This window comes from Fundulus heteroclitus, chromosome 5 (genome assembly GCF_011125445.2).
Source record: "Fundulus heteroclitus isolate FHET01 chromosome 5, MU-UCD_Fhet_4.1, whole genome shotgun sequence".
NCBI classification, from domain to species: domain Eukaryota; kingdom Metazoa; phylum Chordata; class Actinopteri; order Cyprinodontiformes; family Fundulidae; genus Fundulus; species Fundulus heteroclitus.
In genome coordinates this window covers 8271157-8297894 of record NC_046365.1, presented here as the reverse complement: position 1 = coordinate 8297894, position 26738 = coordinate 8271157, and the positions used below count along the sequence as shown (strand labels likewise).

The 26738-nt window shown below is 41.8% G+C and overlaps 2 protein-coding genes and 1 long non-coding RNA gene across 3 annotated transcripts; 1 reads left to right on the top strand and 2 right to left on the bottom strand.

Annotated features, from left to right (window-relative positions):
• Window positions 1–346: 346 nt before the first annotated feature.
• Window positions 347–5863, bottom strand: rnaseh2a (ribonuclease H2, subunit A). Its single transcript, XM_021309499.2, has 9 exons — window positions 5756–5863; window positions 5341–5469; window positions 3294–3365; window positions 2988–3114; window positions 2823–2910; window positions 2399–2536; window positions 1218–1305; window positions 934–1057; window positions 347–682 (listed from the first exon to the last, which is right to left on the bottom strand). The coding sequence occupies exons 2-9, from the start codon at window positions 5465–5467 to the stop codon at window positions 529–531; spliced, it is 918 nt and encodes a 305-aa protein (XP_021165174.2). The 5' UTR covers window positions 5468–5469; window positions 5756–5863; the 3' UTR covers window positions 347–528.
• Window positions 5864–9434: 3571 nt separating this feature from the next.
• Window positions 9435–12689, bottom strand: LOC105916146 (transcription factor Sox-10). Its single transcript, XM_012850497.3, has 4 exons — window positions 12575–12689; window positions 11577–12024; window positions 11015–11289; window positions 9435–10482 (listed from the first exon to the last, which is right to left on the bottom strand). The coding sequence occupies exons 2-4, from the start codon at window positions 12017–12019 to the stop codon at window positions 9689–9691; spliced, it is 1512 nt and encodes a 503-aa protein (XP_012705951.2). The 5' UTR covers window positions 12020–12024; window positions 12575–12689; the 3' UTR covers window positions 9435–9688.
• A 2752-nt stretch (window positions 12690–15441) lies between these two features.
• Window positions 15442–26726, top strand: LOC118563104. The gene is made up of 2 exons (XR_004931016.1): window positions 15442–15717; window positions 25190–26726. It is a non-coding gene; the product is annotated as an uncharacterized LOC118563104 (long non-coding RNA).
• Window positions 26727–26738: the final 12 nt, after the last annotated feature.

Here is a 26738-nt window from a genome sequence, read left to right as displayed (position 1 = left end):
TAAATAAAACACAGTAGATCGTGTTACACATTACTTTTTTTGTAAAGACTCTGATAGTTACCATATAGTGGTCCATGTAACCTCATAACTCTGCCTCTGTCAAATCAAAGGAGAGGACTGGCTGAAATAAAGGCATGCAAGATAAGGAAAAGTGTGAAGCCTTAAAGACAATGTGAAAAAAAAAAACATTTTTAACATTTTATCGTGTCAATCATCAGAACACGTGTGTTCCTGACCCCTGCTGGTTTATCTACAGCTTTTCAGTTGTCTTACTGACACTAGGGGGCAGTATTGTAATTAAAAGCTGTAACCCTTATCTGCCCATTTAAGCAAGAACTCAGAAGAGACATGTTTACACACTATTTTATTTAATAAAAAAAATAGAAAAAAGATATACAAAGATTGCCATTTGCTTCGATGAGAAATGTGGCACTGATGTTTTATTATACTCTGAAGAGATGTTTGTGCTGCAAAAGAGCATTCTCTAAATAAGTTCCAGGAGATATTTTCACATCCTCCGATGCCTTTTCAGAGGGAATTTAAACTCTTCAGCCTCCTCTCAGAGAAGAAGCGGTGTGCCTGCTGGGTTCTGTCGCCTTCCGCTGAAGCGCTGAAATAAGACAACATGGACCGGTTGTTCTGCCGCTGCGCCGCCTTCTCTCCGTCCTCTTCATCATCATCCCTAAGGACACGGTTTAAGGAGGGTTCTTTATAAAGTGGCTAGAATGTGTCTCCTGAGGTCAACCCTCTGACCTCAGAGGACATGTTTGATCTTAAATCAAAGGGATTGTGGTTTCCACCAACAATCAGTCTACAGAGAACCTTCCTACAATTTTCTATCAGCTCAATTAAGAAAAAATACTTTTCCACATTTTTAGATCTCAGCTTTTGCTTTCATAAATCAAATGATAAAAAAATGCAAAGGTTCCTTACCAGTGTACGGTCACTGCCTTGCTGTCCATGAGCGTCTGTGCGGTGCTCCAGCTGAATCGGACAAACTGAGGATAACCAAATACCGGGTCTAGGTACTTCAGCAGCCACTCCTTAGTTTTGGGGTCTGGTAACAGAAAAGCAAGATCATGGCAGTATCCGTTTGTCTGCTAGGAGTTTTAAAAATCACTTTGGCTTTTCATTTGGCAGTGTTTAATGACTCTAATTCTATCCGACACACTGAAAACATGAGCGTGAAAGGCCTAAGACTTGTTGACGGTGGCTACCGTTGGGGTATCCTGAGCCGTAATCTGTCTCGATCTCGCCCAGATCTTCTGCGAAGTTCCAGCCTTTTACAACACGATCCCTGGCAACCTGAAAACCACGACAGCAGTCTCAGTTGATCGGTGAAAATCCAGCAGGAAAACATATTCTGTACAGGTAGAACTCAAAAACCTCAGGAAAAAGGTAATTTTGAAGAACATATGGACTGTTTCTGAAACGAGCCACAAAAAAAACATTGAGCTTCTTGAAGATATTGTAATACTTTGAGGTGTACTTGTATGTGAACACCTGAAGCTCCCGTAGGGTCTAGCAAAGCTAATGCACAACATGTTGAGTCAGGGAAATTCATTCAAATTTGCACTTCGCCGTCTCGTATGGCTGCATGTGTGGAATGGATAACAGAAATCAGCCTGCTGTCGTTTCATCGCTTTTTTTCCTCAATTTAAGTAAACAAGGAGAACATTGTTGGTGTGGGACATGAAGTATCTTCATCCACAGTCAAATGAGCTAAAAACAAAAAAAACAGAAGAATAGCAGCAGCACCTGGAAACCAAAATCTACCCAGACATATAGTGGCTGTCGGAGAAGAAAACATTGAAAGCTGCACCTGCAATAGAAAGGCAATGTGAGGACACATGGGGCAATTATCAGCATTTATTGCTATGGTGAGAAACACATTATCATAATAAGAGCTCTGATTCATTGTGACAGTGATTCACTAAGTCAATGTGCTATCAAACCCCAAAACTGGCAGCTTAATTGAAGTTACTTTTGTTGTTTGAACTATCGTTAAAGTCTCTTGCCCAGACATGTATCTAAATCGAACTCAACACAGCCACTCTACCCACTGAGCAGATGCCCCCAACGTGGCTCAGTAGCAACTGCAGCATTATGTGGGTGGATTATACAGCTCTTGCATTATTATTTTTTAGCAAGGCTTAAAAGTATTTTTTTTAATTATAGGGTCCAACACCGATGCAGGCGAAGGCCGCAGGCGCAGGAAGCTTTGTATGGCGGAGCAACAGCACACAACAACCAACCTCGGAGAGACAGAGAAAGTCTGAAGGAAATGTGTCTATATTATCTTTGGAAATGCTGTGGACAGAAAATAGCCTAAAACAAACTCTAGTAATAGGAAGGAACATGAAAAAAAAATGCCAACAATCCTTAATGGCGGACCAACCTTTGCACAGATACTGGCCGCGCTAACGACAGGGAAGAGCGAGTCGGCTTTAGGCCTCACGGTCACCTCGACACCGGGGAAGCGCTGCGAGAGCTTCGCCTCGTACTTCTCTGCCGGGCCGACCGTGTCCACGTACACCTGCGGAGCATCGGAGACGTTGAGCAGGGCGGAGAGGAGGCGACAAGGGGAAAGACGGGGAGGGGAACGTGGCGGGTTACAACTGAACACAGAATCTGTGGCCCATTTCAGACACGATACGCAACCAAAGGCCCAGAGATTTATGAATTCCTCCTTCGTATGATGAAACGTCACGTTGCAGGTGAAATTACATTGAAAGGGTCGAATGTTAAAGCCACAGGAGGCTCAATGCGCATTAATAGCCGGGCTGAAGCAAATCAAACTGTTTAGTGACCTGTCCTCATACCTCTTTGAGTTGTACTCCACTGTCCAAGGCGTACTGTATCAGACCGATGGCCGTATCGTGTGAAAGGGCATTCAGGTTGTATTTCGTCCTTGAAGCAAAATTAAAGACGACGTTAGTATGTGTGTGTGTGTGTGTGTTTTAATTACAATCCTCAATGTGCCCTACCTCTGCAACATGCTGGTGGAGATCATGTTGGGGGAAAGAATCTGCAGGGCCCAGCCGACGTAGCCATTGGCTTCGTCCAGTTTTTGGAACAGATTCTCTCTTTCGGCCTCAGTCAGGGTCTTGGAATCTAACGAAGGGCCGACACACATTTTAATTACCAAGGCTGAAAAGATCAAGTGACTGATCACGTCTGTTTATCCAAAGAAGGCTGCGCATGTTTGAGTAAAAATACAGCAGATACGGTGAGTTTGAGCAAAGGCAACAACCTTATCTTCTGATGGGGGGGGGGGGGGAATAGGGAGTTACCTGCTACTTTCAGGTCCTTCAGCTCCTCCTTCTTTGAAACGGGACAGAAGCATATCCCATACACCATGGGCCCTGAATCAGAAACAGAGCCTGGTAAGGGTGCTGCAAAGCAACTGTTTGTTACTCCAATAATAGCCAATTAGCTAGAATGCTAATTTTCATGATTTAAAGAAGCAATAAGCGGTATTTCACCACTAGGCGGGGCTCAAGAACTGCCTGTAGACCAAAACAAGATGTGTGACAAGCCACGCCTCTCTCTACCTCCCCACCTGTCGCCTCGCTTACGCATATTTTCAAAGGATAAGTACACAGCAAAACGGCATCTCCTTTCAGAGGAACATGTCTAGTGAAGTAGTAACTTTATAACGCCGTTAGCAAGAGAACGATTCAGTTCGCTGGACATGCTCTCCGCCATGTTGCTCCTATGCTACGCTGCTCTGACGCTGTCATTTTATGGGTTAGGGTTACGTACATGTGCACACACAGCCCGGCTTTGTGAACTAGAGAGTGGAGAACAGCATGGAGACGGCGACTGACGTCATACCATATCCCAACTAAAAAAATACCTTTAGTCCTTCACATCACTATTTTTTTTACTAATTTCAGTGTAAAATAATGAAATTTCACTTATTGCTCCTTTAACTGAAGAGATAAAATCATCACTTGATCCGGATGATCCCGATTTAATATTGGCATCTGGAACTTTACAACCATGATATTCGCATAATATGACACAGGGATTTTTCCAAGATATATGTAGTGGTTTTATTAATTTATTGTAGGCAGTGAACGCTGCCTTGGTATGAGAGGAGAGAAATCACGTGTTTGTTATCTAGTCTTAGTTCAGGTTACCAGATGCATGCAGACAATACACTTCTACATGTAGTTACTAAGGATAACTGCATCTGTTTCAACACCACTGCCTCCCTTTGGAGTCTATTCCAGCATGGTTTGCAAAAATCTCCCCTTCGCAACTTAAATCTGCGTAACAACATCGTAAAGGACTGGTATGAGTTTAATTTTTGCTCATCGTTTGGCTGCCTGCGCAACTGTCAGCCTGCTGCACAAAGTCTCAATATTTTTTCTTAGCTGTAAAAAAGCCACAAGGGTTGGACTAGTTATTGAATTTGCAATATAATCACAATTTTAAAAAACACAATTTCAAAATTTTAAGTTATGTAACAATTAATGGATAAGACACCTTTAGGTGTGGGTAACATGTTTAAAGTGGGTTTGCCTCCACATGGAAGGGTAGAGAGTTGCAGCAGTGAGATAATCTAATTGTATTACTTGTTTTAGAGTTAATATAATCATAGTTTTCACCACAAACTTTCAGGAATCTCACCATAGCATTAAGTAGCGGTCAAACTGTTTAATTTGTTGGTTGCACTTTATGTTCAACAAGGATTGATGCTCAACTCAATTAAAAGCTGTTTTCTTAAATAAGAATATTCTGATGAATAAAGACAGTCACATTTCTTGTATTAAACAGTCTTTGTTTATAACATATTTATGTACAGGCCATTTTTGTTGCTTGTGGTTAAAGTAGAGAAAACTCAAAATTAAATCACAAACACAATTATGGTTGAAATAAATCACAATTTAGGTTTTTGGTAAAATCGTCCAGCCCTAATAGCCACTGCAATATTTATCAATAATATTTGTCTAAACTCTTGTCACAAGCAGCAACTTCAACAATTAATCCAGGTATTTAGGATATTAGTATATTGGATGGGAAGCCCATCGGCTATGTTCTCTTACATGTGATTAGCTTTGAAATTTGTAATTATAAAATGGTTGAAACTGTTTTTTTATACTAAAACCTTGAAGCTTTCTCAGCCTTGTTTTGTATTAAGTTTCAATTATATTATTTTTTTTTTTCATATTTGTATTTTTTTAAACCTTTTAATGCATCCCATAGCTTCTTTAACCAAAATCGCAACTAGGAACAGTCGCTTTGAATACTTTATCTGCTAATAGTTAACGCTGCTATCGTTAAATGTATAAAAAATAAAAATAAAATAAAATAATCAAAGCAGCAACGTACCGAGCACAGGACCTCTGCCTGCTTCATCCACTCCCAGGCAGCAGTCCTCCGTCCTGCACACATCAGGGATCCCAGAGGCCAGCCTGCAGCTGCCAGAGTTGTCCGCTTCAAACTGCTTCAGGTCCATGGCTGAAACAACCCCCCGTGGTTAAATTAAAGGTTCTGCTGTGAGGTGGAAGAGTTTCCGGCCTAATGTTATTATCTGAGACGGTGTCGTCTCAGATAATAACATGAACAGGGATCATTGGTTCTCATGCTGCACTGCCGCTGCTACTTTCAGCCTCTACGGTTAGCTTAATGCAGCATGCAATACAATTCCGGAAGCACCGAGGAGGGACTATTGGCTCTCTCGTCTCTTTTTGGACACAAATATGTCAACAATAGACTATAAAGTTACTAAACATGCAAGCCTGACCTGTTCAGATGAGTGCCTGCTGTGGTCCTCTCCTTCGCCTCCTCTCGTCTTCTCCATCCGCTGCACGTTTCGCGCGCCTATTTTGAATGTTACGGGAATGTAGCGCCACCACCTGGACTGGAGGTGCGCTCGCACCTTAATTTAAACCCAGTGCACAACTGCCTTCAGAAATAATTGGATGAGCAATTTATTCTCAGCTATTCTGTCCCTGTTATCTGTAGAAATATTAGGATGACTTTGCTTTCATTGGGTACATCAGAGATGGACAATAGGCTGAGTACATGGAGCCATGGTGGACCGCTTCATGGCATGGTTGTCATCTTCTCCTGAATGTGAATAAAACAAGGGAGATGACTGTAGATTTCAGGAGAAACAGATTTAAGGCCACTACCCGTGAAGCCGTCTACAAAAAGAATGTGCTTCCTCAGGAAGCTTAGGTCCTTCAGGGTTTGCAGCAACATGCTGCAGATCTTCCATAAGTCATGGAGAGTGTGATCTCCTCTGGCATCATCTGTTGGGGTAGCAGCATCAGAGCCAGTAACATCAACAGGCTGATAACGAAGGCCGGCTCTGTTCTGGGGACCCTTCTGGAACCTCTAGACATGACTTTTCAAAGAAGGATTCTTCACAACACAAATAACATTATGGATAACCCTGAGCATCATCTTCATCATCAGACTGTTATACAACAACAGAGTGTCTTCAGTCAGAGGCTTCTCCAGATCAGCTTCAGGACAGACAGCTACAGGAGATCCTTTCTGCCCACAGCCCTCAGCATCTACAGCAATTCATTGAAAAAACTAATTTAACTGGAGCTATAACCACATTTTTGTTCACATTTCTGTTCCCTTTTGGATTCGTGAAGTATTTTTGGATTTTATTTTTTTTATTGAAATGAAGGCCTCAGAGGATTATTAGAGTTCAAGAGTGAACAAAAAGCATTTTTAAGACCAAGGAACACTGCAGACAGGTCAGGGATAAAGTTGGGGTGAGGTTTGATGAAGGGTTATGAAACATCTTAAGCTCTGAACATACTTTTCAATCTATGGATCTAAGTGTGTAGCCCTGTTAAAAGCTATGAAGGAATCTCCATTCATCTAAACTGACAGGCTGCACAAGGTGAGCATAAAAAGGTAGAAGAGGCTAGGAAGGGTTATTGTAACTCTGGATGAATTGCAGAAAGCCACAGCTCAGGCTGGGACCTGTGAACCAGTCGACCATTAATAATGTATACCGTTATTTTGAAGACTGGCGAGAAGAAAGTCAGACAGTTTGATGCCAGCCATGCAAGGAAAGCAGCAAACATGGTGATGATGATGATGATGATGATGATGATGATGATGATGATGATGATGATGATGATGATGATGATGATGAAGGATGGAAGAAATAGGAGAAGTAAACAGGGAAAAAAACTAATAAATCCATACAGGGCAGTCCTGGAAGAAAATCTGTTCGTTTTCAAAAGATGAGACTGTGTCAAAGGCTCACCTTTCTTGCACAGCAACGATTCTAAGCATACAGCCACCGCTACAATGGAATAGTTTATGAAGCATATTCATGTGGCAGAATGGCCCAGTCAAAGTCCAGACTTAAATACAATTGGGAATCTATGCATGAGTCTGAAACAGATGCGTTCCATCCAAAGTGAGTGAGCTTGGACTATTTTGTAAATATGAATGGGCGGACATGTTAGTCTAATCATGCAACGCTAACGCATAGCCACATTCCCCAAAAGAGCTGTAGCTGTAGCAGCGAAAAGAGGTTCTACAAAATGTCGTCTCAGGGGAGCTGAAAACAACTGCACGCCACACTTTTCAGATTTTATCTGAAAACAACGTTTCGCTATCCTTCCACTACTATGCACCACTGTGTGTTGAGCTAAATAAAAAAAAAATAGCCCCACAAGACTGAGACGTGTGGCTGTAATGTTCCAAGATGTGGAAAAGTTCAAGTGCTAAGAATAATTTTGGACCATAAATCTGTACCGTATTTCCAAAGTTCTTCAGCCTTCAGGTAAAGTAATGGGCCTAAATTAGCCCAGAAAACAGTCCCAGCACTGAACTTGACATTTGCATTTTGGATGCCCTCCTAATGAGTTTAAACTGCAGCTGAACGTGGAAGCAGGGAGGGAGCCTCAGGTGGAGAGGACAGGGCAGGGTGAGAGGAAAAGCCCTGCACAAAAGTCCAAGTGTGCGCCGGTTCCTGAGCTGAAATTGGCTTTGCCTCTGGCTCCTTGCAACCCTCCCTCCTCTCTCTCCCTCTCTCTCTCCTCTATCTCTCTCTCTCTCTCTCTCTGCATCTCTCTTGGCGACTGAAAGGCTCCCTTTGTGCCCCTCAGTAACACGCAGTCCCCAGCCGATTAAACGTGGGGAATTAGTAGTCAATTTTAGCCTCACACCACACACACAAACACAGTAAACAGCTTAGGTTGGTGGGGCTCTGATTGTGTTGTTGTTACAGTTAACACGTCAGCACCGTGTTATTTATTTACTTTTTCACCCTTCGCATGCTCGTTGCACTGAATAAGGCTCACACGCAGCTTTTTTTTTTTTTTTTTATAAATAAATTGATTTAATAGATGACAATAATATTTCAACATCGCTTTTTTTTTTGTAAGGAAGCAAAAAAAAAAAAAAATACTCGAGTGAGTGTATACCAAACACTTTACAAAACTAACCAGAATTATACAAAATGGAAGAAGCAAAGATGTGACACACAATGCATTATTACTTACATAAAAGAACAACAACTACATGCTAAAAGGGTCAGTATAAAACGTCTGAGTCAAGTAATAAAGGCAAACTTGTGGTAACGACCGTTATTGGGGTTGGTAAAGCGGGAGAGGACTGCAGAGGCGTAAACTGAAGGTGAAGGCACGGTTTTGGCCTACATGTAGAGCCTTGTACACGTGATTCTAATCCTAAAATAATACCCAGCGTTGGCCAATTACCCCCAATAAGATTTGGTTAAGACTTTCGAGATCTTAACATTGGTGTTGGATAAATCATCAAAGTGTTTGTCGTTTAGAATTTAACAATTGCTTCACTTTTCTCGTCCGGGAATCCAGGTGATCGCCACAAAGCAAACAGAACTGAGGTAAATCTCCAAGGAGTCACACATTAAAATACTACATCTTTAAGAGCTCGCTTTCCCTGTGTTTTTCCTATATTTCCCCATTATACATGCTTATTAAGTTCAGCGAAATAGATCCAAAGGAAGAAGTACAGGCTGAGCTATCTATAAACAACAACAGAAAAAAAAAAAAAAACTTTCAGCTGTCCATTTTTGGCCATGAAAAAAAAAAAAAAAAAAACTCACGGAACATCTGAAATCCAACAAAACATGCTTCTTCTTTTTTTTTTTTCTCCTTCTCCATTGCAGTGGTGCAGATCAGCCAAAGACGGTCACACCAGTGGATGAAAATAAACGTACTATTTGCATGAACACAAAAACACCCAATAATCGTTTAGTTTGGTTAATGAAATCAGTCTAATCAGTCTAAAAGCCCATCACCTCCGGGTGTAATCAGAGTCGATCTTTAATCCAACGCCAGTCCGATCCCATGTCTCGCTCTACGACTTCTTGTAACGTATTTACAAGTGCTGTACACGACGAAATAAAAAATAAAAATAAAAAAGGATGGCACACGCTTGTTAGGGTTGACGTGTTGTTGTTGTTTTTTGATTGGCTGCTGGTCCATGAGTCACGTTTTATTCTGCGAGAGTTTGCATCTGTCTCGTGTTAGGTCTCGTGGACGCTTTTCATCTTGTTGGCTAAAACAAACCCCCCCCCCCCCAAAACCCCCCAAAAACAACTGGTAAAAACCGCTAATATGGCACATGTACGCAACATACAATCCCACGTTTGCACACAGATACAAGAGATTCACTCACACACTTCCCATATTTCCCACCGCTCAGCTGCTCTGCCTCAAGGTCTTGTGAGCGTGGTGTAAACAGGCTGCTCCCAGTGCGTGGGGCTGTGAGAGGGCGCCACGCTGGAGGGGTCTCCTATGGTAGTGTACAGAGGCCTCTGTGTGGGGCCCATGTAGGAGAATGCTGAATACAGCCCAGGGGCCTGGCTGGAGTGGGCGTAGTATGCCCCGGGGGCCTGGTGGTCTCCGTACTCAAACTGAGCCCTGGAGGCCAGCGAGGGGAAAGCGGAGCCGTAGTGGGGGAGGCTGAGCGGGGTGTAGGTGACATGGGTACCTGAGGAGGGGGAGGATGACGCCTCGGCATAGTGGCTAGCGGTGACGGACTCACTCTTGATGGGGGCCTTCGATGGATCGGAGGACGAAGGGGAGGCCTGAGGCTGCTGCTGCTGCTGCTGTTTAGAGAGCCACGCCGAGTGGCCGCTAGCCGCAGCCAGGGCGTAGGCGTAGGACGAGGCGGAGGAGCTGGCCGAGGGGACCCCGGCGCCGCTGTGGGGGTGCCCGTTAGGAGGGAGGTACTGGTCAAACTCGTTGACGTCAAACGGCTCGATGTTGGACATCACCTCGTGGCTGATTTCGCCAATGTCCATGGTGCCGAAGTCAATGTGGGGTTTGGTGCTCGAGGACGAAGGACCACCGGATGCCCCGTCAGCTCCCACTCCAAGGGCGTTCCTGGAGCCCCCAGATCCTCCGCCCGCTCCCGACCCGCCCTCCCTTTTGGCATCTGACAATTTCCCAGACTGAAGCTCTGTCTTTGGGGTGGTGGGGGGAGTGGGTGGGCTGTGACCCTGACCTAGACAACAGAGGAGACAGATCATTATTGTCAGGTGAACTCTGGCCTGCCTGCTTGTTTGTTGTTGTTGTTGTTTTTTTCCGTATTTTTGCAACGCATTTGTTCTAAATTACAGCTCAAATAGATGCGAGAAACTGGAAAAGAGATGCGATGAGTTCATTTTATGTATACAACTTCAATCGCAATGATGTGAGAATTTGTCCGAAAAACTAAGTGTGAAGAGACATCTCTACATAAGATGTCAACTGAGGTCCGCAAGCGGTTGAAAGGTAAATCAGATTGGCTGAACAAGCCTCATTTCATGTCAGGGTTAGGGTTTAGAGTCAGAGTTTACGTTTAGACCAAATTTGGACAGAATATATAGACTAAAAAGACACATTTGCAATGTATTATACTAGGCTCTACATACCCTATCAAAGAGCTGGCCATCAATGTTCATAATGTGGATGGATCAGTTTTACCATATGTCTCTTGAAATAAAATAAAAATGTAGATGACACGGCATGGCTAAGCATATCAGGGTTCTACACACCTGCCGGATGATGATGGTGGTGGTGGTGGTGGTGGTGCAGGTCACCCAGGGGGGACCCAGCCCCACCATTGTGATCCAGGTGTAGTGTCTTGTAGTGGGACTGGGAGTGGCTGGCCTCCCCTTCCCCCTGGCTGTCAGACTCGCTAGCAGGGGTCAGTTTGCCATTTTTGCGTCTCCGGGGCTGGTACTTGTAGTCTGGGTAGTCCTTCTTGTGCTGTTTCCTCAGCCTCTCTGCCTCCTCGATGAATGGCCTCTTGTCGTTCTCGTTCAGGAGCCTGGGGGGTGGGGATTGGAGAGGGGGGGGGGGGGCAAGGATAGATTAAATCCTAAGGGTTTGTTGAGAAGATATGAAGTATTTCTAAAATGATAAGTAGTACGTTCACAACTGTAAATGTAATCATTGAAAAATGTGAATGCCATTTATTATTATTACTATTATTATAGGTGACCTAAAATTAAAACGCCTGCTCTTGGTGCGTTCAGTTTCTCGAATTTGAGCGCACGGTCCTTTTACTTTCTGTTAGAATCTGAATGATGGCAGGGCTTCCCTGCTCCAACCAACCTCCAGAGCTTGCCCAGGGTCTTGCTGAGCTCCGCGTTGTGCAGGTGGGGGTACTGGTCGGCCAGCTTCCTCCTGGCGGCTTGCGCCCACACCATGAAGGCGTTCATGGGCCTCTTCACGTGGGGCTTGGTCTTGTTCCCGTTGTTCACGCGCACCGGCATCGGCACGAGCGTCCAGTCGTATCCGTCCAGCACCTGGCTGACCGCCTCTCTGATGCCGATCGGGAAGCGATCGTCCTCCTCCTCCGACTTGGCCCTCGCTCTGCCTCCGTCCTCGCCGCCCGCATCCGCCACGCAGAGCGCGGTGAGCTGCTGCGGCGGGCCGCTCAGGGGGGAGTCCGGGCCGGGCGGCGCTCTGGGCTGACTCGGTGACAGCGAGTGGCCGTCGTCTGACCCCACGGGACTCAGCTCTGACTCTGACAGGCTGTGCTCCTCTCCCGACATCGTTTCTGTGATATTATTATTAGTCTGTTTATTATACAGACAAAAACACCTTTGGATACAACAGCAAGTTTTAAATAGAGATCAATCTATTTGTATTCATTTTTTAACTCGTTAAAAAGTCTATGGTTCACAATTGAGGATTAATTCTGACTCTTCTTGGGGAAAGTCATAATTATGAGCCCAAATATCCTTTTTTTTTTTTTTTTTTTAACCGCTGGGTACTTTTTTTAATATAGAAATATCAGCTAAAATGAAAAAAAAAAAGAGAAAAATAGGTTTCACTCTAATACAAATCTGAAAAACAAATGTTATAATAGCGTCCCTTTTGTAAACCACAAACTCGCTGTGTTTTACTTTCGACAATAATAACAGGTGAAATTTAAGAGCGGCACAAAAACTACATAGCAAATTATCATCCAAAAATTGCCGAGACGGTTTCAGCCTATATAAAATTCAATTTCAAGCCAAGTATATCTCAGTGTAAGTGAATATTATACGATACATATCGATATTATTTATGTCCGAAATGTTGCATTATAAAATTACATAACCTACCAATTTAGATGTCCAGTGGTGGTGTGTGTGGCTGACTGCAGAGCCGATGAATGGCTGCTCTGTGTGGCAACAGCGGAGCTTAAAGAGCGCCTTGTGAGAAGGACTGGGAGGGAAAAAAAGTGATTGAAAGTGGAAAACATTCCCAAAGAGACAGCATTCCAGTACACTGTTAAGCCCCGCCCCTCGGGGCACTGCGCTGCGCTCTGATTGGTTATTTAATTACGGGGCCGCTGGCTGAGTGGACCGGAGCCCGTATCAGAGCTCGGTGCCCATCAGTGCTGAATTTGCAGCAGAGGAGAGGTGAGATTTTTACCTTGGAGTGGCTCGGATGAGTGTACAGTGCGGCCATTTAGAGGCAGGAGAAGGCCGGCTTTGTTGGACGTGTTAACACGGTTCAAACAAATAAACAATCGCGGGGAGAGTTATTGCTCAGTGTGGTTCAGTTCCAGAGAAGAAAAATCAATCTGGAATTGCAAAATTTAGAAGGCACACCAAATATGAGAAACTTTTATATATATATATATATATATATATATATATATATATATATATATATATATATATATATATATATATATATATAGGGAATGTGGCTCCCAAATCTGCCCCATGGAAAAGTCGAAAGAGTCCGCATGGTTTTCAAAATCTCCAGCCCCCTTCAGTTCAATTTCAAATTCAGTAAAAACACATTTTTGATAGAGTGAAATTAGGTCCCAGCTTTCCTGCGTTTTTTTGGAAAACCTTAGGGATGCATTGGGTTTCCTTTGTTTTGAAGAAATAAAAATTTAACAAGGTCTGGCGTGCATTTGTCTCGAACCCCTTTTTGTGATACCCGTAAATAAAACACAACTTGACACTGTGAATGTAGCCCCCATACGTGACACATTGATCTGGAAAACCTAAAAGAGAACAAGGCAACACGCTTTTCAGTGTTCTCTTGCAAAGAACAACGTGAAAAGTTTGGCATGCATATAAACACTTCATTGTATGCAGATAAAATCAAGTGAAACACATTTTAGTACAGTGCGACCTCTTTTTATTTATTCTTTTTATTTTTTTGCTAATTAAAATTTAGCAAAGATGGCATTATTCATTTATTTATTTATTTTTACTCAACCTCCTTTATACATAAAATCTGATGTCTTGTGTTTTGAAACAGATGATGGAATAACAAATTTGTCAAATCAGTCTGGAAAAGTCACACTTTATAACTGAAGTCCATTGTAACTTTCTCACAAGCCATTACCAGGGTTTAAAATTCTCAGTTCTGTTATTTTCCTGTGCGTCTAAGACTGTCTTTCAAAGAGTTGTTTAAATGAAAGTTAAAACCCATTCCAGGTGTGTCTGACTACATTCTTTATGCAATCTCATTGTATAAAGTGCAAGTTGCACCTCATGATAAAAAACACAGTACATGTTAATATTAATATAGATAGAATTTCTCTTCCAGTTTGTACATCGGGATCATGAAGTGATTTTTTTCTGTAGATTTCTGAGTCGTATGTAAGACACTGCCATCAGATTTGACCTCACAGAACATGTGATTGAATCAAAAGCTAAATTTTTACAGTATTATTTCTTCCACGTTTTCACATAAAAAAACACACACTTTGCAATGTGAAGTGACTGGAAAATGATATTTGGTTTGCCATTTTCTTTACAAACACAGTTTACTTATACTTGAATGGTTAAGTTTCCATAATGATCTAGAAAACTTGGATATCAGGTAAACTTTAACCCAGTGAACAGCTCATTATTGAATTTCCTTTTAAACAAAAGATTGTTCAAGAGGTTAATTACCTCATGAACTTTTCCACATTTTGGAACGTCACAGCCACAAACAACTTATTGGGATGTGATGATGAACGAACACAAAGTGATGCACAATCTTAAAATAAAGGTATTTTATAGATAATCTTTTATTGTCCAACGGTGGGGATATTCAGGTATATCAGCAGCAAGCCAAGGGAAAAAGTCCACAGCAGAAGATAATAGAATTGCCTGTATTGGGTTTTTTAAGCAAAACATAATCCCGGAAACTGTGACATGGATTTGTATTCAGGTCCCTCTTTACTCTGATACCCCTAAATAAAAATCCATCTGAAGACATGTTGAAGCAGTGAATAGCTCCCATGCAAATTCAACCTTGTTCGCCATGGTCTCTGTTTGAAGTCCATTACAGCTCTTTTGTTATTCGATTAAAAAAAAGCACACACCTGCAAGCTAAATAACACCATTTGAAAGAAAAACGTTTCTATTTTTCCTTGAATACATTTATATTTACCAATCCCACCCTTGGGTGAATATAGAGGGACAGCTACAGGTGGTTTTAAGGGAACAGTGAGCAGTTTGTGCATCTGTTTATTGTTTAAGTCTGTTTATTGACCCCAAATATGCAGTTTTTGCCTGAATTGTTTTATTTTGAAAACTCTCTGTAAATTCGGCATTTGCACCATTTTCTTGGGGGGGCCGCGAGTGCGCGCGCGATGGCCCATCCGCACGCTCTCGCAGGCCGTGATATAAACCGTTCAAGCGTGGCCTGATGGGAAGCAGCATCTGATGAGCGTATAAAAGACACACACACAGTCGCCAAACGACAGCAACAATGACCCCTGTGTGTCCGTTTGCTTCTTATGTGGAGCCCGGCTCTCAGTTTTCTCCCTCTCTCTCCCCGCTCCTTCTCTTTGCTTTCTTTGTCTCCATCTCAGGTGAATTGTAGCCATGTGATCAAACGCCCAAGCCTCTATCCATTAACCCTCGTAAATGAAAAAAATGGGGGGAACAAAAAGCAGTTTTGTGCTGCAAACATGGAAAAAAAAAATGATAACAGAGAGCGATGTGTGCGTCTTTCTCCCCTTATGTCCAAGACACAAGTGGCGCACACAGAGAAAATAGTCGGCGGCAGACGGGGACGCATGGACCTCTCCGTTTCTCCCGCTGCGACACTTTCCCCGCTCCTAATGTGCACCCATCTGGATTTGGGGCCCCGGAGGTGCTGACGGTGGCTCTTGGGCTTGATGAAGACTCTTGTTGGATGGGTGGTGTGGGAGTGTGTGTGGGGGGAAAACACCTTGCTTGCTGCGCCCAGCCGGCTAAAAATCAGCGGCGCAGGGATTCTGCGTGAGGCCTCTGAGGCTTGTGGAGTGAGTTGTGCTTTTTAGTTGTTGTTTCTTTTTGTTCGGGTTGTTTTTGCAGGAAAGTGTTTGAAATATTCGCGTTTTTTGTTGTTGTTGTTGTTTGTGTTTGCGTGAGCAAATTGTTGTTGAGGGCTGCGGTTTCACGGAGTCTGTTTGGCTCATGCTGCCGGATGCGCCATTCGCCTCCAGGGATTCTGTCAGTCTGAACCTGTTTCATCTGAGAAAATGTCTTGCATGGATAATCCCTTTACCAAATATCATAATTTGGTATTAGCAAATTAGTTTTTTATGTATTTAAAATAGCTTCAGCAACCAATAATACATTTCTAATTTTAACATGGCTGTTTAGTTGATCAGTGGGGTAAGAATTTATTTTAGAAGGCGTTTTATCACGAAATCTATTTTAAAGCATTTTCTGATGGGCATTTTCCTGTTTTTTTTCTCGTGTAACGTGACCTTAGTAATGACGCTGATTTCATTCTCTTGAAAATAAATACAGACAAGCTCTTAAAATGTCCGAATTTTACTGTATGACATCGAAACGCTTAATGGACAATGACAAAATAAATCCGTTAAAATCTTGACTTTAAATGCCGATTTCAGATTGAATTCGTTTATCTCAATGCTTTTAATGCTTTTTTTTTTTTTTTTTTTTAAACAAACTGTTTTAGCTGTCAAATATTTTCGGCTCTCTAGAACAACAGCATATATACGCTGGCCACCTTATCATGTTTGCGATTGTCTGCATAATTATTCCAATTAACGCAGAGCAAGTGGAGAGCGCGCGGCCTTAGAAACGTCTGCCCCCGCGTGACGCACGATTTGTAATCAGCTCATTTTCACCTGTTAAAAATCGGAATGCATTTTGTTCGTTAGATGTGTTAATGAAAAGAAGGATTCAAGTGAGAAACGTGTTTCCTGATTACATTTTAAACTTAATCTCGTGTTTTTCCTATTTTAGCAAGTAAACTGGCAAGACTGCCCTAAAATAAACAGGCTATTTCTATGATTTTCCAACTATTTCCAATCCTAGCTTTTACTTCTTTTTTTTTCTTTTTCTTTTTTCCCCCCGAATGCGCCTTTGTACATTTGTAGGTGCAAATTGCTGCTTATCACGCAGACGCATTTAGAGTTCAAGGCCATCCTCTGACAGAGCTGTAAAAACAGGGATTTTATGCAGAAAGACGCGATCCTTTTATCTCAGAAGTCGAAATTCGGATCTGAAAATGACGTCACATAAGAGTTGAACACGTTCTAATTTACTTTATAAAACCCAGTGGGATATGCTCATTTTCTTTGACGCTTATAGCCTAATAAGCATTAATGTTTATTTATTTATTTATTTATTTATTTCAGCTTTTCTGGGTTTAAACAGATAAGGAACATGTTCATAAATGTAGACTGTGCAGCACCACATGTGCCACTGGTTTGCAGCCAGAAGAACTGTTTTTACCTGCAGCCTCTGCAAGTCACACAAGTAGATTTGCTAATTGTGTTGCTGACCACCATTCAAGATAATGATGATGCATTTCTCCACGTTCCTGCCTTCAGACACAGACACATATACTTACAGATACATGTTGTACAGACTGTGTTTAGCTTATTGACATACAAACGCTTATGCGTGGAACCTTTGCGAAATCTTTTTAAAGACAGCTATATAGACAGTGATTCTATATACACAGTCATGTCCAGTAAATTAGTATGTTATTGAAAAGTTAATTTCAGTAATTCAGTTCACTAAGTGAAACAGAGTAAAGTCATGCTTTTAGCTGAAAGCACGACAGTTAAGATTAGAATAACACTTCAGACCAATAAAATACATTTTAAACAATATTACTGCAAAGGTTGTTTTAATCCTACAAATGAGCCTCGTCTGGACACATATTCTAAATTCTGGAATATGACTGTAAAACACTGAGCCTGGGGCTGCTCGGAGACCTCTAACTTTCCAAGTCAGAATTCTGACTTCAGGGAGCATTCTAGTTGTATTCCCAAACAGGATCTTGGAAAATCTAATTTCCAAGGACAAACCGAATGGACCACTTGCATTTCAGGAAAATTTGCCATTTTCTGTGTTGCATTTCTCTCAATTTTATGGGTTCAAACACAAGTGTTTACAATTTGATGTACAGGTTCATGCCTGCCGCTAGTTTAATGTGATGTAAACTGTCAGAGCAACGTGGAAAAGGTTGATGCTCATGTCACTATGTGCTGTAGCCGTGTTCGATATTGAGCTTAGGGCTATTTGGAGTTCTCTGACTTTCCAAGTCTAGATTCCAGCTTCAGGACATTTTCTTCTTGTGCTTCAGAGCAGTAATTAGGAAAATCAGACTTCCAGAGTAGACATAAAATCCATCATTACCCACAATGTTCTGCTGTGCTTGTTAGGGTCGGGAAATGTCTTAAAAGTAAGGCGCCTGGCATCTCTGGTGTCGTAAACTTGAGATTACTGTTTTTTTCAGCGTAATCAACTCAATTTCTAGCCTTTACCTGCCACTGACATCTTGTACAGATCGCTACTCTGCTTGTGGAGAGACAACATTTTCCTGTCTCGAGTGAAACTGTCATGAACCTCGGGGCAGCAGTTGCTTGTTAGAAAATAGAGCTCACATGGTTGCATCAGTAACTGTGCTAACCTGCCATGTGACTGCACTAATGGGCCTCGCCATGGCTCCGTGTCACAAGAGCCTGCTTCCTGGCTCCTGGGGGAGAGTGGGGAGACGATGGGAGGACAGGGTCTCATGATCAGGAGGAGAGGTCAGAGATCCCAGCGGGTCCAAGAGTCAGCCTCAGGTGCACACACCCTGTCATGAGGTATAACCGCTGGTTTGTGCAGAGTTATTCTATGACGGATCCACGTAACTCAGCAGAACGTTTTGATGGGAGCGTTCTCCTCTGAGCAGGTGTCTGATGTAACGAGGCAAATGGAAAAGTGAGAAGAACCTTTAACGTGGGCTTCAGCTCCCTGGGGGAAAGTCCTGAAATCTGATGAGAGACGGAAAAACAGGCAGATAGAAAGAGAGGGAGAGAGAGAGAGAGAGAGAGAGAGAGAGAGAGAGAGAGAGAGAGAGAGAGAGATGCAGATAAGGGAAGCATGCACAGCGGTCAAATATTCACATGCTGGGTCACATTCTGCATTAAACTGATGCATAATCGCTGGAAAGTATTCACTCCCATGTCAATAGGCGCTTTTGGCCTCATCTGAATGGCACCAATTGTTCTCAGGAGATGACGAACTTGTCAGAAAAACTTTGAATTTGTAAGTCAGAACTGACACAGATTGGTCTACTTGCTGCTGCAGCTGCCTTTAAAAGAAAGAAAGAAAGGAAAAAAAAGCATTAATCAGTAAACACCGCAGCGTTTCTCGTGCTCCGGGTCGGCTGTGTGTCTTCTTGGCTTGTGGAAAACACTGTAATTCAAAAATGTCATTTCCTCTGAGGGTCTGGGCGAAGAAAACACTTGAGGTCAGTGCTTCTGGCGTGGGGAATTCCAGCTCCCGAGCTACGCTGTCAACAAAAAATGCATCTCATGTGATTCTTCTGCCATTTTCTGGGACCTGTGTGGTGAGCTCTGGAGACATCCTTTCTCCCGCACCAAGAGTTTTGACACGTTATCACATTCTACCACAGACTTTTATTGGGATCTTATATGATAGACCAACACAAGGTAGTGTATAATTCTGAGGTGGAAAGAAGAAGATACATAGTTTTGAATCTGAAAATCCTGTATGTGGAAATGTATTTCTAATCATCCCCTGTTCCTTACTTCAGCATTGAACTTCTTGGTCTACACAGGCAATCTTGAACATACCACTACCTACTTGAAACTTGAGGATTAGAGGTGATGGGCAGATGGATGGAGCTAAATACAGAACAGTCCTGGCAACAAACTATTAATTGAGAGTGACAGAAAACTGATTTTCAGACTTTTAAAATTTTCAAAATCCACATATAATTTTTCTTCCATGTCACATTTATCCACATCATTATTTTAGTCTATCACAGTAATATAGTATGTATTTTTTTACTATTACTTATTTTTTAATTAGAACAAAAAACTTTTTTATTTCTATTTTTAACAACTCTAAAATAAAGCAGACACTCAATATTTCAGTAAAACAAGCATTCTTCCTGTAGAAAAGGGGTCTGTAAATCATTGACCATTCACAACATAAAAAGTGTCTGTTTGCTGAATTTAATGAATGGGCGTGCACAAGTCTGCGTTTCGGTGTAAGCCACTGGATGTCTGTGGTGCTGTTTTCTATCAGATAAAAAATGTTCAGAGGAAAAAGCACGTCTGATAAAAGTGCTCTGCCTCACAGTTTAAGAAGATTCAAATTTGTCTGCGTCGTTCTTGAAAGGCCATCCACTGTTGAAAATATTGCCCCGGCATTCTTTTAGAAGATCCGGATGTGCATCAACTACCTGAGCCGGCAAACCAAGTTCACGCTGTTCTCGAGCCGTCGGCGAGGCCCGTACAGAATCCCTGCGACTGCCTCGCGTTGGACACCCCCGGCCTATCACATGATTCCCAAGGAAGTACACGGAAGTCTGTGGTTGTAATGTGATAACTATATCGATATAGATGGAGGCTTAAAATCTGGGGACGTGGGGGTTGGGGCCGGGGAGGAGGTTTCATTGGGTGCAGGTGCTTCGTCGGGCTTATCTGTTGATTTATGCAACATGTAGACTTTTTTGGTTGTAACGATGCAGTGACACGCCATCCATGGGGATGAATTAAGAAAAAGATTCTGCTATCTGACCTCTGTCACTCCCGCTTTTGCCCATTTTCACCAAGTGAATTACTGCAGCTGCACCACACTTAAATGGGTGCCCCTCTTTTTTTCCTCCGAGAGTGTATGTGACCAAGCATGAATCCTCCCTTTGTGCTCCATCTGCAGAGTTCCCCCAACCACCCCCCCCACCCACCCACCCACCAGCCCCCGTCTATAGTTTCTTGCCTTCTTCATCTTTTCTGTTCGGGGAAAGAAGGGGGCTTTCGGTTGCGATGGCGGCAGCACTTGGTGAGGTGGTGGCGGTGGTAGCGATGGTGGTGGCGGGGAAGAGAGAGAGGGGGGGGGTAACTTGTTGGACCGCATTCTTGTGCAGCTGTGGAGGCTGGTGCAGGGCGAGGAGGTGGAGGGCAGAGCAGGATCATCATTGCATTGCAGGGCACCATGAATGGTCTATTGTTCGGCCCTTTGCTGTGTCCACGTCTCTTTGCCACAACTTCAGCTACGCTGGAAGCCATGGAGGAAAAGCATGTGGAAAAACAGAGAGGATAATGAGAGAAATCTACAACCTGCGTGTGAACGCGAGGGATGCGGGTGTCTCAGGTGCAGAAGGAAGTCAAATCTCAGTGTCATGATGATGACGATGATGATGATGGGGATGATGGGGATGATGGGGATGATGGGTTTGGAGACAATGATGCCATTCAGGCTTCAACTTTATGACTGCCTTGCCCTTCAGTCATACATGCCAGCATTCTGTTTAGTCATGCATTTATGTTGACTCTTGTCCACCCTGAAATTCCTCCCTGGAGTGCAGCGTAGACACAATCAGCCTAAGTTCTCTTATTTGATTAGAACAGAAAACGTTGTTTAGTGCGCTCGTTGCATTTTTGAGGGATTGTATGAAACTCAGTCATTTATTTAAGTTTTTTATATAAATATGTCTCCCAAGACCTGTCTTCCTCACTGCTTTCTTACTCTTGTTAGGTTTAGGGCAGGGGTCTGCAACCTACAGCATCAGAGCCTCCAGTGGCTCTTTTGACCTTCAACAAGGTTAATAATTCTGGCTAAAATGATAAAGAGCAAACTAATGCCTGTAAATATAAATACAGTAACATATGCATTTGGTTTGTCATAGAATAGTGGCATTAAATTTCACCAATAAAATGACAATTAATGTCCTAGTAATATAATTTAAATTGCTTCTTAAAACTTATTTTTATTCTTTGGCATTTAATTAAAGTAGTGTTTGATACTTTGTTTTATTCATTTCTGTTGTTGTCACTCTTGTACAGCACTTTGGTGCAGTTCTATGCCTGTTTTAAAGTGCTATATAAATAAATTTGACATTGACATTGACATTATAAATCTGTTTCTTTCCAGTAGGTTAGAAAAATGCTTTATTACATAATTTTCCACAAATATTAACGTCCCATAGAAGAAAATATATCATCCTCTTTTTCCAAAGCCCGTTTTTTTTTTTTTTTTCATTTTAAAACCCAAAACTGCAGGAAAATTGTGGTTATTTAAAGATGACAACAAAAAGATGTTTGTCAAAACTTTTAAGTTTTAAGTTTTCAAAATGTCAGGTATAAGTTGCTGTTCTAAACAAGTTTTGTTTAGCTGGACTGAGGGCAAAAATGGCTTTTTGGATTGTAAAGCTAACAGCAGACCCCTGTTTTAGGGTTTTATGTCTTCAACCAGAAGAATAAGTGAGTCAAGTGTGTTCATTTAAACTGGGAAGGTCAGCATCAGGTAGACCCAGGTGAACTGTCAGCCCAGATTTAATCTTTCTCTTCAATCAGAACTGAGAACTCATTGTCCTGTTTATAAGAGCTTGTAGACAACTTCCTTCAAAGCTCAACAGACAAACATGCACCTTTTTGTGTCTTTTGGCAACTACTTTTTTCTTTCTAGGATTTTCTGTTTGGCTTTGTTAAAACTGAGATTGTAGATGCCTTTTTATGGAGCATCACGCTTTATGTAATTTAACCAAGAATGGTCTAAATATTGAAAAAAATGCCGTTTGGAGTCCTGATCAGCATGAGCAGCATAACTAATTTTATACATGAATACATAGACTTCCAAATGAACTATGACCCAAAAGTATACAGCAAAAACTGGCTAAAAATTGGCTTAAAGATAATGGCGTGGTGATCTCAAAGTCCTGATCTCGGTCCTATTGAAAATTTATGGGCAGACCTAAAAAGGCGTGCGCTGGCAAGGCGACCTACAAATTTGGCTCCGTTCCACTGGTTCTGCCAGGAGGAATGGCCAAAGTTCCTGCCAACTTTTGTGAGAAACTTGTTGAAGGATATCCAGAACGTTTGACCCAAGTCATACAGTTTAAAGGCAAGAGAACCAAATATTACCAAAAAATATATGTAAACTTCTGACCTTCAAAAAAAGTGATAACACAATATCTAAAATTGATCACTGTCATTATTCAGGCATTTAGAAAATATAAATAATTTTGGTAAACCAAACGGACCTAAGACAGGAAAGATTTATTCAGATTTCTTGCCTGACACTGAGGGGAAAAAGCTTATGTGTCTTTTTATCTAGTGTATGTAAACTGCTGGTTTCAACTGTATATCTGCCAGGAGTATGAACAATTTGGAGCTTAACTAACACGGGGCATGAAATAAAAAATAAAAAATCAGTCAACGATCAATGACAATACACTCTTAGCAACAGCAATAAAAACGTGTTCCCTTACTTGAGGTGCAAGAGCAAGAACAAGGTTCTCTCTCGGATTTTTCAAACTTCACAAGAACTCGTGTAAAACTCTTGATGAGTCCTCATAGGCCACTCCTTGTGTAGCATTTCTCAGTGAACTAGACAAGCCCACTTTAATCACAGTAGTTATCGGGGCCGCAAGCAGGAACAAAGTTCTGCCCAGATGATATTTCAAGTACAAGCTGCAAGAAGCCCTAAACCAGTTGTTCTTGCAGCCCCTAGAGAGAGAACAGATTGAATAATAGTTCCCTGACCTGTACTGTTCATATGGCAGTGAGTCTATTCAAGATTATAGAAATGCCCAGAGGGGACGAAGCTAATTTTGTCTGGATAGACCGCTGAAATGTCCACACTTTCATAAGAGCCTATTGAGTTTGCTGCAGCTGAAGAGTGTCAGGGTAGATGTGCTGAGTTTAACTTGGTGGAAGCAGCCTCATCAGCTGATCAGCCCGATCAGCTGGCCATGAATCTGCCATGATATTTTCCAGAGACACCTGGAGTAGCACAGTAATGTACCATCCTCGATACTGTTGACAGAAAAACAGAAGGATGAGAAATCCCGAGGTTTCCTCAAATCTTGGCGGATTGGCAGTTAAAATGTGGTCTTCCTTTCCACTGTCACCACATGCATGTCCGGTGTGATGGATTGCTGCAGTAAATGATTCAGTGCGATCAGTAGTCCGCTGTAAGTGACTCGACGCAACTGGTGGAGTTTCCATAAACAGAAAACATTTTATCAGTGGGCATTATAAACTAAACTTGACCGCAGTGTTTTAGGACTATGACCGAACTGGAATTGACTTTGATCCTCTCTTTGTGCCTTGAAACAGTGTTTGTATTGAATTGGTGCTGCAAAAAGAAACCAAGGCGGACTTAAATTGAATCAGCAAAGGTCGATTGGCTCTGAAAACAGTGACAACTTAACTATCTCTAGTGAAAATGCAGACACAATCAGAATCAGATGAACATTGATGTTCACTGACATAGCCTTGTGTCCCCCGCATATAAATATTTTAGATATCAGTTATTTTAAATAGCTAAAATCAACAATACCTCTCTGTGACGATTTCTTTACTTTTTTACAGACTCCCGATGATATGACGTTTGTCCACCCCAAGAAAGGGAACTATTATGGATAGTTCTCGACTAGGGCTTCTCGATTTAAGGACAAAAATTGTGACGACAACATAGATTCAGATGAATACGTTTTTCATTTCCTGGATTTTCCTCAATTATAATTTAGCCACCATTTTCTGTGTTCTTTACACATGGTGAGCATCAAGTTTAGTTGGTGACCAACCTACTGGCCAGATTTACTACTGAGCTGCCATGCACAGTGTACATTACAGTTTTTTCATGAATGTTTATACAAATTCTCTAAAAATATATCTCATATTCTCAGAACTCTACACACAATTTAAAAATAACACACAATCTTTGAATGACAGGGGGTTCCTCGTGAAAACAGGACATTTTCTTCACAAGTGTGTGAGAATTGTGTGTAGTGTTGTGACAAAAGTGTTTTTTGTACTACATCTGGAGAGCAGGAATTGTGTTTGTGGTTACGCAGAACTGGTTTAAGGGGTTGGTGCATGAGTTACATGTTGTGGTCATGTGTCTCAAGTACCAATTGTTGTGATGACAACTGAGAAAAACTAATTGCATAGTGCTTGAATTATGACATCCAACCAACTATTGCATTCAAGCCACTCTTTTGCGATTCAGCTTACTCTCTATTTACTATTGTAAGTCGTGCTTCTGAGGACCTCTTAGCTTTATTGGCCAAGATTGTACACACTAACAAGATATTTAACTTTGTTTTCAAGCTCTCACTAGGTACAGATGTTAAGTATAAATGTATAAACTTTAGAGGGAATAAAAATAAGGATAAAAGAAGCAGGATGTACGTGTGTGTGTGGACAGCCATTCTTTTCATTTTTATGTCTAGAAAAGATAAAGGGAAGGTTGTAATTGTGCAAACATGGTTATTTTGTTTCACTGCAGCGTAGCTAACCCCTCGGGCTGAAAGGTGTTCATTGTGTTCCTGCACATCGGTGTCGCCTGGACTCATCCAACTTCTGGCACCTGTGAACAGATGTTCCAGCTCAGTATTATTGGACTACATTCCACAGTTCCTCTGAACGCCTTGTTTTTGCTTCAGAACCAGTATGTTTGATGTCACGCCATCAAGTTCTCTAATGGATTACGGTCCAGGGTTAGGGCTGGACGCTATGTGACGTTGAGCTTGATTGCCCTGAAAAACGACGGGGCTCGCTTACTGGAGCATTTAGGGTTGTCTTGTTGGGACATCCATTTCTAGGACGTTTCCTCTTCAGCATGAGGAGACGTTACCTGTTCAGGTGAATGGATAGATTCAAACTGATCGATGAACCCCTGCTGTGTGATAGACAGACGCCACACTATAAGAAGCATCCCCACATCATAAAGCCTGAGCCGCAACGCTTCACATACTGAGGTTTGAATTTAGTTATCTGATAAACTGTCTGGAGCTCGTGGACCTCAGAAGAACAATCATTCATCAGTCCATGAAAGGTTTCTACATTTTTCTTTTGGCCAGTCAACGTTTTCTTTAGATGGTTGTAATCTCTTTGGCACATATCACGTTTTTTTCCAGCAGCGGGACTTTACAGGAGCTTCTTGCCAATAACTTCACACCGTGGTCTTCTAATAGATGCATTATTCCAGTTTTCATCAAAATAATCAAGACAAAAGAGTCTTTGGCATGTTTGCCTGTTCTTTAATCAATTTAAATTATGGTTTTCTTCAGCTTCCACCGTTTTGATTTGATTGTACAGAATTTAGGATTGTTATAGATGAGCAGCCTCTCTTCATCTGCACTTTTTTAAAAGTTTTCCCTATCATAAGTTTTCCTTTTGTCAAAGTAGGCTGATCATCTGAACAATCTCTGGAATAACCCACATTACTCCTATTTTCAGAGAGGAATGCTCTATAACACCATTTACAAAACCCTCTGGCTTTATTGTTAAGTAAGTGACACCTGTTGTTTCACCGATAGGATGACCTCCATAACTGAGTTCAGGACTTTCAGGTAATGACTAAATTACACAGAATCTGCATGTACTCATGTTTGGGTTTGTTTGTTTACTGTAACTTCACTGTACCTACAATTCAATTATTTGTATTTTAGAAATATAAGTTCTCCTAAGAAACACTGAATTATCTATTTAGCGGTACCTCATTTTTGAACATAACTGTATTTTAACTTTTTACAATTCATTACAAAGATTACATGGAAAGTGTCTATTCCTACATGTGCAGATGATTCTAATAGATAAATAATTGTAACAACAGCATAGAAAGGTAGCGTGACAGCGTCTTGACCTTTCCCAAGCTTATTAATATAAAGAAAGTGAAAATGTTGCTGTAAAATTTCACACATCTGCAGGAATGCACATAAGTTTAATAGATTGTTAAAATACAAAAACATGGACTTTATCGCTTCATAGATGTCTACTTTTATTGTTTGTGGCATTTATAAATTAAAAATCCTGTCTCTTTACACGATCTCCTT